Below are 9,248 nucleotides of genomic sequence, written 5' to 3'. Positions count from 1 at the left end.
TGGCGGCCACCCAACCGCCACCGGTCGTCTTATTTATGACGACCACCGATAGCGGGCCCACGCGTCAGCCAGTGGGCGCGTCCTGTTTTAACCACGCGTGCGGCGGGGTCGGCCTCGTCCACATCTGCCCCCCCCCCACTCCCTTTGCTTCCTCGCCGGCGACCGCAAACCCTAGTGCGGCCATGGGCCTCTTCGGCAGCAGCAAGGGCAAGGGCACTCCCGGCACCTCGTCATCCCGAGCTTCCCCTCCCCCTCCACCGCTGGCGCGTTTCCATCCTGAACGCCGGCGCCTGCACATCCCGGTGCACCAAGCGCGGTGGCACTGGGAGTACAGGCAGCCCCTCCCCTACCCCGACGTGATGCTGCCGCACCATTGGCATTTGGATCCAAACCGGATCCCGGTGCCGGCGGTCCCACGGACCCAGCGGGCGCACGACGATGAGGTGCGCCGGCGCTGCGCGCTGCTCACGTCGGAGCAGCGTCGGCTGCCAGAGTACGCCGCCGACTCTCCCAACTGGTAGGCTTGGTTCGCCCTCGAACACGAGGAGCAACGGCGCGCGGGTGTCGACGTCGTCCCGCTGTCGTTCCCACCGCCGCCCCCGGATGTAGAGCCGCAGGACATGGAGGCGGAGGCGGAGTACCAAGCCGCCCTCGAGGAGGCCCTGCAGCACGCGCTGGAGGCTAGCCGCATCGACGAGGACGCGCACTGGGATGGGCTGGAGCAAGCCCTTGCCCTGTCGGCGGCGGGGGACTCCGTCCACTCCCCGCTCTTCGTGCCGCCGCCTCCACCGTCGCCGCCCGTCCAGCCCAAGCCGGAGTCGTTGCGTAAGCGCTCCCCGCCTCCACCCACTTGGCCGGGGGAGGCCTACTCGTGGACGGGCCAGTACCGCGAGTGGGTCAGCGCGTCTCTCGTCCACTTCGCCGCCACGCCGGTGGCGAGGAGCAAAGGCGCTGCGACGCCATGCTCGAACGCGACGCGGAGGCGCTTCGGCTAGAGAAGGAGGAGGAGGAGCGCGCACGGCTTGCTGCAATGCCGCCGCCCCAGCAGACGCCGGAGGAGGCTGCCCTGGCAGCGTACCAGGCGGCGTTCGGGTGGGCTGGCCCTGCTTCGGTCTTCATCGACCTCACCGACGATGGCGGCATCGAGGCCAAGGGCAAGGGCAAGGCCGACGACGTTTAGGGCAGCGTGCAGGGCGGCAGCAGGCGGGCGCAGACTTTTTTTTAATGTTTTATTTAATGTTTATTAGATTTAGGTGGACTTTGGCTGGCGTTTGACCGGCCACTTTATGTTTAATTATGTTTATTTATGTTTATTTCGTGCAAACTTGTTTTTTTCCATGCCGGCACATTTGGGTCGGCCTTCCTGTTGGGCGGTCAAGCCGACTCATTTTAAAATGCGGACGCGCACGTCCGCCTGACCGACCCAAACGAACAAAAAACGGACAAAACGCGCGTCCGTTTGAATCGCCCCGCTCAGTGGCGAGAACTTGACATTGCCGTTCCAACCGACGGAGCGTCGAAGTGGGACTCACAAATGCAACCACTACTTTGGTTGGTATCCAGAATCTGATGAATCAAATAAGGTGATGGGAGGAATCCTTAAACATTGCTGAGACACGCAAGTGGCACCGATCCCTTCCTTCGTCCCCCTTCCCCTTGCTTGCTTATCCTCGTTCCAGTCGGTCGTTCTCCCCTGGCCCCAAGCCAAGACCTCCAACCACCACTCCGACTCCAGATTCCTTCTCCCGCCCCAACTCCCTCCCTGAAGACTAGCCGGTGCTCGTGCCGTGCCCTTCACTGTTTCCGGTTGGACTTTGGACCCTGCGTATCCAGATCTACAAGTTTCCCTCCCTCCATATATTCAGCTTCCGAGCAGAGTATCCCAGCCCCAACCCGCCGTTCTCTCGCGCGCCGATCGGACCGGAGGCTCGCCGTTCCACCATGGCAGAGGCCGGCGACCCCACCCTGGAGCAGGGGCTCCTCGCTGACCCGGAGGTGAGTGGCTGCTCTGTCCGGTTCCGCCGTCTCGTTTCTTGAGACGAGATGGGTTCGGTTGGTTGGTGCCTTCCGCGGAAGCCCCGTGCGATCAGAGGCAGCGTGCTTAGGCGGGATCCCTAGTCTAGTCTAGCTACAACAGATCGTGCCTTTGCACCTTTGGTGTTGATTTAATTCATGGTTTATAGTTTATTAGGAAAAGATCAAAGAGTAACCTACTATCGGGCAGCTTCATAGACCACCGGCTGCGCTGAATTTGGATCGGGATATCTTTCCTTTTGTCTATCTATATGACTGGGTATCTCGATTATGGTGTTCCATATGGCATCCGTTTAATGTCTTGAGATTCCAATCGTGAGTTGAACTTGTTAGATTCGCATTGTTTCAGTTTGGTTTAAACCAACACGCGATTTGTGGGTGCTCAGCTGGACACCATGGGATTTCTCCTGGCCAAGATTTATGGTAGTCTTGCTCTTGCCTACACAGTTTTCCTAAGCTGGTGGACATGTCAGCCTATGAAACCATAACAGCATAACGCAACATTTGCTTCATCCTAGCCAAATATAATACTCTGAATTTTTGTCTGTCTTGTTCATTAGAAAGACAGCAATGTTTTCTTTCCAAGGTGAAAGACAGCAATGCTTTACTGTCCTAAAATGAAGTGACACAAGTCTATCTGTCAATGTACATTGACTCCTACTTAGGTTTAATTCTTCAGTCATGACAAATTGAGCACTAATTATGTGATAACACAGCCGCACTAAATACTCCTGGTTTCAGGAATCGAACCAACTTACATACACTGGAGATGGATCCGTCGACTTTTCTGGAAACCCTGTCGTGAAGGAGAAAACTGGTAGATGGAAGGCATGCCCGTTCATCTTAGGTAACTTCTTGCAGCAAATATCAAAGTACGTTCTTTTGTTTACAACTAACTGTAGTTATGCGTAAAATAACTATTGTAACCAACCTGTAGGTAATGAATGCTGCGAGCGGTTGGCCTATTATGGCATCTCGACAAACCTTGTGACTTATTTGACGAAAAAACTGCATGATGGTAACTCCTCTGCTGCTAGAAACGTGACTACATGGCAGGGAACTTGCTATTTGACTCCCCTTATTGGAGCTATTCTGGCTGATGCATACTGGGGGAGGTATTGGACGATCGCAACGTTCTCCACAATATACTTCATTGTAAGTCATCTCTACTGAAATTTTGTCCTAATTCAAGTGTCAGTGCTTATAGATTCCTCAAATTGAAAGGAGATGCATTGTATGAGCTATGAGAGTAAATTTTCACCCTCCCCAACAGGGTTAGAACAGTAACATACTACTCCTCTGTAACTTTTTATAAGACGTTTTTAGAATCCATGATAGTGTCAAAAAACATCCTATTTTAAGTTGCAGAGGGAGTACTTCATATGGTGTATGCACTATGACATTATTTATGCTTGTGATGCGTCGTTTTCACAATAGATGTCTTGTAGTCTTTTAACTCCTGTATGCATTACTGTGAAAGGTGCATGTCAGTAGTATTCATATAGTTCTTGTGTACGAGCTCTTTGTTCATATCTGACTGCTATACTCAATTCTAACCTAACCTGGTTGGTATCATATCTTGACACTATGTTGTAATTGTAGGGGATGTCAGTACTGACTCTTTCAGCATCAGTTCCTATGCTCATGCCTCCATCTTGTGAAGGAGTCATTTGCCCAGAAGCCAGTCCTTTGCAGTATACCGTATTTTTTCTTGGTCTTTACCTGATTGCGCTCGGTACTGGTGGAATCAAGCCATGTGTCTCATCTTTTGGAGCGGATCAATTTGATGACACAGATCCGGCTGAGCGAATCCAGAAGGGATCTTTCTTCAATTGGTTCTATTTTTCAATAAACATTGGTGCTCTTATATCAAGCAGTTTTCTGGTTTGGGTGCAAGACAATTTAGGATGGGGATTAGGCTTTGGCATTCCGACAGTTTTCATGGGTCTTGCCATCATAAGCTTCTTCGCCGGCACGTCACTTTATAGATTCCAAAAGCCAGGTGGCAGTCCTATCACACGAGTATGCCAGGTAGTTGCTGCCACTTTGCGCAAGTGGAATGCACATGTTCCAGCTGACAGCTCTCTCTTGTACGAGCTACCAGATGGGGTTTCAGCAATTGAAGGGAGTCGGCAGTTGGAGCACACTGATGAACTCAGGTGAGCATATCAGTATAGCACAGCACCACAGCTCCAGTCAGTTTATTTTCCTTTAAAGATCTAGGGCAAATTAATATTTGAACTTTATTAGTTGCTGATCCTTATTAACATATAGTTTTGATAAATTCCAACTTTAAAAACTAGATACAGTAGCCATTTGCTTTCGTGAATCCGTTCACTTTATTTTTTCAAATCCTAACTAGCATTTATTTCAGATGTCTGGACAAGGCGGCTACAATTACTGATCTTGATGTGAAAGAAGATAGCTTCAACAACCCATGGCGGGTGTGCACCGTCACCCAGGTGGAGGAACTGAAGATTTTGGTAAGGATGTTCCCTGTCTGGGCAACGACAATTGTGTTTTCAGCTGTCTATGCTCAGATGTCCACCATGTTTGTGGAACAAGGGATGGTGCTTGATCCAACGATCGGCTCATTCAAGATCCCTCCAGCATCTCTATCCACCTTTGACGTGGTTAGTGTCATCATATGGGTTCCTATCTACGACAGCATCCTGGTCCCGATAGCCAGGAGGTTCACCGGCAAGGAGAGGGGCTTTTCAGAGCTGCAGCGGATGGGCATCGGCCTGGTAATCTCCATCCTAGCAATGTCAGCAGCCGCGGTCCTCGAGATAAAAAGGCTGGCCATCGCCAGGGAGGCGCACCTGGTGGACCAGAACGTCCCGGTCCCGCTGAGCATCCTGTGGCAAATCCCTCAGTACTTCCTGGTCGGCGCCTCGGAGGTGTTCACCTTCATCGGGGCGCTCGAGTTCTTCTACGACCAGTCGCCGGACGCCATGAGGAGCCTCTGCAGCGCGCTGCAGCTCATCACCACCGCGCTCGGGAACTACCTCAGCGCCTTCATCCTCACCATGGTCGCCTACTTCACGACGAGGGGAGGGAGACCCGGGTGGATCCCCGACAACCTGAACGAGGGGCGCCTCGATAACTTCTTCTGGCTGCTCGCGGGGCTCAGCTTTCTCAACTTCTTGGTGTACGTGCTGTGCGCCAACAGGTTCAAGAGCAAGAAAGCGGCTTGAGCTTTTGATTGATGGTCAGAAAAGTTGGACGGCGTCGGAGCAACTTGCTTGAAAGGTCTAAAAGACTTGGGAGGTGTCATCCTGTACATGTATACTTCGAAATCTGTATATATGTTTCTCAGTACATTATCCCTCTGTTTAAGCACGTGTTTACTTTTTTAACAAGCTGTAATTCTCTTTGTATTAGAATCCAGTGTGGGTCATGGATCTCCTTTCATGTACATATATTTTATTCACTTGAAGTTGGCAAATTCAGCCCATCAAGGAGCTGCAGTCTCCTGTTTAGCATTCAGTTTTTATGTCTTCTTATTAAGATGTGTACTGATATGTTAATCTTTCAACTCATCGTAACGTTGGATCAGCATGCATGTTGGAGCAGTGATGATTTAAAAGTGTTGAATGCTTAGAAGAGGATCTCCCCACCTTTGCCTGGAGCAAGTATGTTTTTTTGCTGCTCAGATGTTGTTTTGTTTGTGCCTTTTGACTCCGTTCCTGTAATTTGTTTTCTAGCAACACGCATAAATGCATGTCAAAACTTAACTTCTTGAACTTATTTTGTGTACTGGGAGCTTCGAGGACGTTGTTTTTCCCGGAAAAACAAGGCCTCGCCCAGGCTCCACATTTTTATTAATATGATATGATGCCCACTCGCCCAGCGGATATTGTCTTTGGAGGCCGAGCTCCATGAAACCCGGTTTTGAAAATTTTGAATTTTGTTGAATATCATATTTTCTACATTTCAAAAAATTCTGAAAAAAAAAACACATATACATGAAGGCATAACACACATGTGTGTAAATTTTTAGGGCAAAATAAGTTGAAATGAGGGTTGTGCAAAAAAAAAATTCTGAGGATTTTTAACACGATACTATTCATCCTCCGGCCATGAATTTGTCATTTTTGTACAGGTCACATTTCATCGTTTTTCATTCTAAAATTTTATACACATAAACATAACATACTTGTTTACCTGCACAATTTGTTTCAGATTTTTTTGAGGCCAAAAAGTTTGAATTTTGATTTGTTCAAAAAAAAACGGCCTCCATGGCTCCCGGGAGCCAAACGTCCGCTCTCCCTCACCCAGCAAACAACAACAGATTCAGGTTTATAGCACTCGAGGTAAAAGGCACACGCGCCTAACCCAAAAGGGGCGAGGATAACAGGTGACAAGATCTTATAAAAAGGGAAAACAAAAGGAAAAACAATCGTAAACAACATCATACTCCCTCCGTCTCGAAATAAGTATCTTAATTTTGTACTAATTTTAGTATAAAGTTGTATTAAGCTTAAGGCACTTATTTTGAGACTGAGGGTAAAACAGATGCAGAAACGGCAAGGCTGGAGCCAAACAGACATGTGCACGGATCTTCACTTAAGATTCTACGGATATAGCGTCGACTGAGACCTGGTTAAGTCTCAGTCGACTTAGATTTAGCATTCCTGTATGCATAATCTGCATCAGGGCTTCATGCCGATGCTGCTGTCACCAGCAACATTGCAGTCTACCAGCCTTCGCGAGGAGATGGCAGAAGGAAGCGCACCATCTTCAGCCAGGGCCCGCCCAGATTAGCAGTGGTGGAGAGCGAGCAAAACACCAGACCTCCCCTGGTGATTGCCTCCAGATTGGCACGCGACTTCCCCGCACACAGCACACTCCAGAGCTCGCACGACCACGACCCGGCAACGCTTCTCATCATGACCTGCAAACCTAGCCAAGGATCTCCACTAAAACAGAATTCGTTGCCGCATCCATATGGCCCAAAGAACAGACACATGCAACACATTAGCAGCAACACAGCTTGGAGGATGTGAGCTGGTCGTGGTTTTGGCCCTTTTTTTTTTGGTCGTGAATACGCAATTTGGCTTTGTATTTTCTTGCTGGGTACATTCATTCCTGCATCTGCATGATCGACAATCTGAAACCAACCCTGCATTCTCTTGGAGTCTCCCACGAATGAGCAATGCTACACTTACTGTCGTTTTCTTACTGATGGGAGCTATCAGATTGGGGACAAGAGGGCGCCAGGCGTCCTATATCCGTCTCATACGTCCGGGCAGGCTTTCCGGTGACTAACCGGTCACAAAATACCGACCCAACCGAAGCTCACAAATGGGCCTCAAACGTCCGGGTTAACCGGCACCCCTCATATCCGTCTCAAATGTAGGACGGATATGAGGCGGGCCGGGCGCGTCCGCCACATCAGCCCGGCCCACCGCTGGCCCATCCCGACCTCAGAAAACCCTCTCCGACAGAAACCCTAGCTCACTTTGCTCCGCTCCGCTCCCCTCCCTAACGCTCGCATTTTCCCAATCTGCCAAATCCCTAGCGTCGGCGAGCATGTCCAGCACCGGCAGCCACTCCGATGGTAGCTCCGTAGACGAGGAGCTGGCGCTTGGTATCGCGCTCAAGCGCTCGTGGGTCGATACGAGCAGCAGCTCTCCGGGTCCGGTGCGACGCCCCCTGTTGCCCGTCACGGCAGCGCCGACCCGTCCCGCCCGTGCGCGGATCTGTGAGGCCTGCCCGATCTACTCCTCCCGCCCGGCCTCATCTACCTCCGGGCGCTGCTCCACGCGGCAACGCTGGGTTCTAGTGCCCGCTCAGCCGACGCCGTGGATGCGGACTCCGAAGTCGTAGGCACGAGCTGCCCGCGGAGAGGCAGAGGGCAAGGGAGATGGTGGGCGGGTCCGACATGTCTGCATAGTTCGCTCGCCGCTCCTGGGTGCCCGACGAGGAGGACCGTCTCTTCGAGTGGGCGTGCCGCCGGTCACTGCCCGAGGCGGAGACGAAGGCCCGATGGCTCCGGAGGCTCAAAGCCAAGCAGCTTCGGCTCGGCATTGAGCAATCCGAGCGGGAGGCGGTGGAGGCAGCGAGGGAGGCCAAGCTCAAGCGCAAGCAAGACCGCGTTGTCCGACGCTTGCAAGGCTTCATCGTCATCTCCGATTCCTCCTCCTTCGACGGGTCCGATGGCTCCGACGTGGACCTGCCTCCTGCCGCAGACTCCTACAGCTGCGCCGGCGACCGGAAGGACAAAGGGTCGGCTCGGAAGTGGTGAAGATCCGTCTTTATTTTAAGTTTTTATGTGAACTTTGGCTATCTTTCGATGATCCGGCTGTGATCTGTCGATGAACCGATTGTGTATCTGTATGTCCGTTCATGATCTATGTAGTTCTTATCGATGTTGCATGGTTTAGTATAAATATAGGGATGGAATATAAGATACGTGGGTGTGGAGACGTGAAAATAGGGAGTGCTTAGTCAGTGTATGTGGACGCGTCCGCATATTTTTGAGGGGCCGAATTTACCGAGTCGGGCTATAGATGCTTTAAGTAAAGCATTTTCGCCCACGAATTGTTGGACATGCATGGGCACTTTCTTACAATTCTGTCCTGCAGTTGGCGGGTCAACAACTTGTGATTAGAAAAGAAAAAATGATGCAAAGGCAGGGTCAAAGGGCGGGCGTCGCCATGGAGACGAGACGTGACTGGTTGCACGCGAGACGCGAGCACGTCGGGAGTGAGCTGCCGCGCACAAACGTGGTCGATCAGTTTGACCACAGTTTTCTTCTGAGTTCTGGACCTTCTGATGCATGCATCACCTTAACTAATTTGGCATTCCCAATCTATGTCCAGAATAAACTCATTTTGTTCCATAGATAAACTAAACAATCTCTTCTCATTGTGTTTGCCTGTCAGGGTGTACGCACGCCACGGTTATCCGCTGCCATACATGACAGGAGAAAGGGACGACAGTGGCATCTATATTGTTGGTTGGCTTGATACTGAGAGAAAAAACGAACGTGTGCGACATCAACTGCGCAGGTCGCACGTAGCCAAGCGAATGATTTACAATCGGCCGCCGGGGATCGCGTCGACCGATCCACCGCGCATTGTCAACTGGTCTTCCCCTAACCGCCATCACCACCACCACCCCGGCCCCTGCCCTGCCATATAGGACGGACCGCCTCAACTCAGTCTTGTCCATAGTTGACATAGCTAGATCCAGACCGGCCGGCAGCT

At 51.2% G+C, this 9,248-nt stretch overlaps 1 protein-coding gene across 1 annotated transcript; it reads left to right on the top strand.

Moving 5' to 3' along the window:
• Window positions 1-1,610: 1,610 nt before the first annotated feature.
• LOC119294859 (protein NRT1/ PTR FAMILY 8.3-like) lies at window positions 1,611-5,523 on the top strand. Its single transcript, XM_037573139.1, has 5 exons — window positions 1,611-1,995; window positions 2,776-2,881; window positions 2,972-3,189; window positions 3,637-4,193; window positions 4,409-5,523. Exons 1-5 carry the CDS (start codon window positions 1,942-1,944, stop codon window positions 5,229-5,231), a joined length of 1,758 nt encoding a protein of 585 aa, XP_037429036.1. The 5' UTR covers window positions 1,611-1,941; the 3' UTR covers window positions 5,232-5,523.
• Window positions 5,524-9,248: the final 3,725 nt, after the last annotated feature.

This window comes from Triticum dicoccoides, chromosome 4B (genome assembly GCF_002162155.2).
Source record: "Triticum dicoccoides isolate Atlit2015 ecotype Zavitan chromosome 4B, WEW_v2.0, whole genome shotgun sequence".
Lineage (NCBI taxonomy): Eukaryota > Viridiplantae > Streptophyta > Magnoliopsida > Poales > Poaceae > Triticum > Triticum dicoccoides.
Note: the sequence above shows the minus strand (reverse complement) of the source record. Positions and strands in the feature narration are given on the sequence as shown.

Coding starts and splice junctions, on each gene's coding strand:
- LOC119294859 (XM_037573139.1), top strand. CDS start 1,942: ATGGCAGAGGCCGGCGACCCCACCCTGGAGCAGGGGCTCCTCGCTGAC. Junction 1,996..2,775: donor GGCTCCTCGCTGACCCGGAG/GTGAGTGGCTGC, acceptor TCCTGGTTTCAG/GAATCGAACCAACTTACATA. Junction 3,190..3,636: donor TCTCCACAATATACTTCATT/GTAAGTCATCTC, acceptor TTGTAATTGTAG/GGGATGTCAGTACTGACTCT.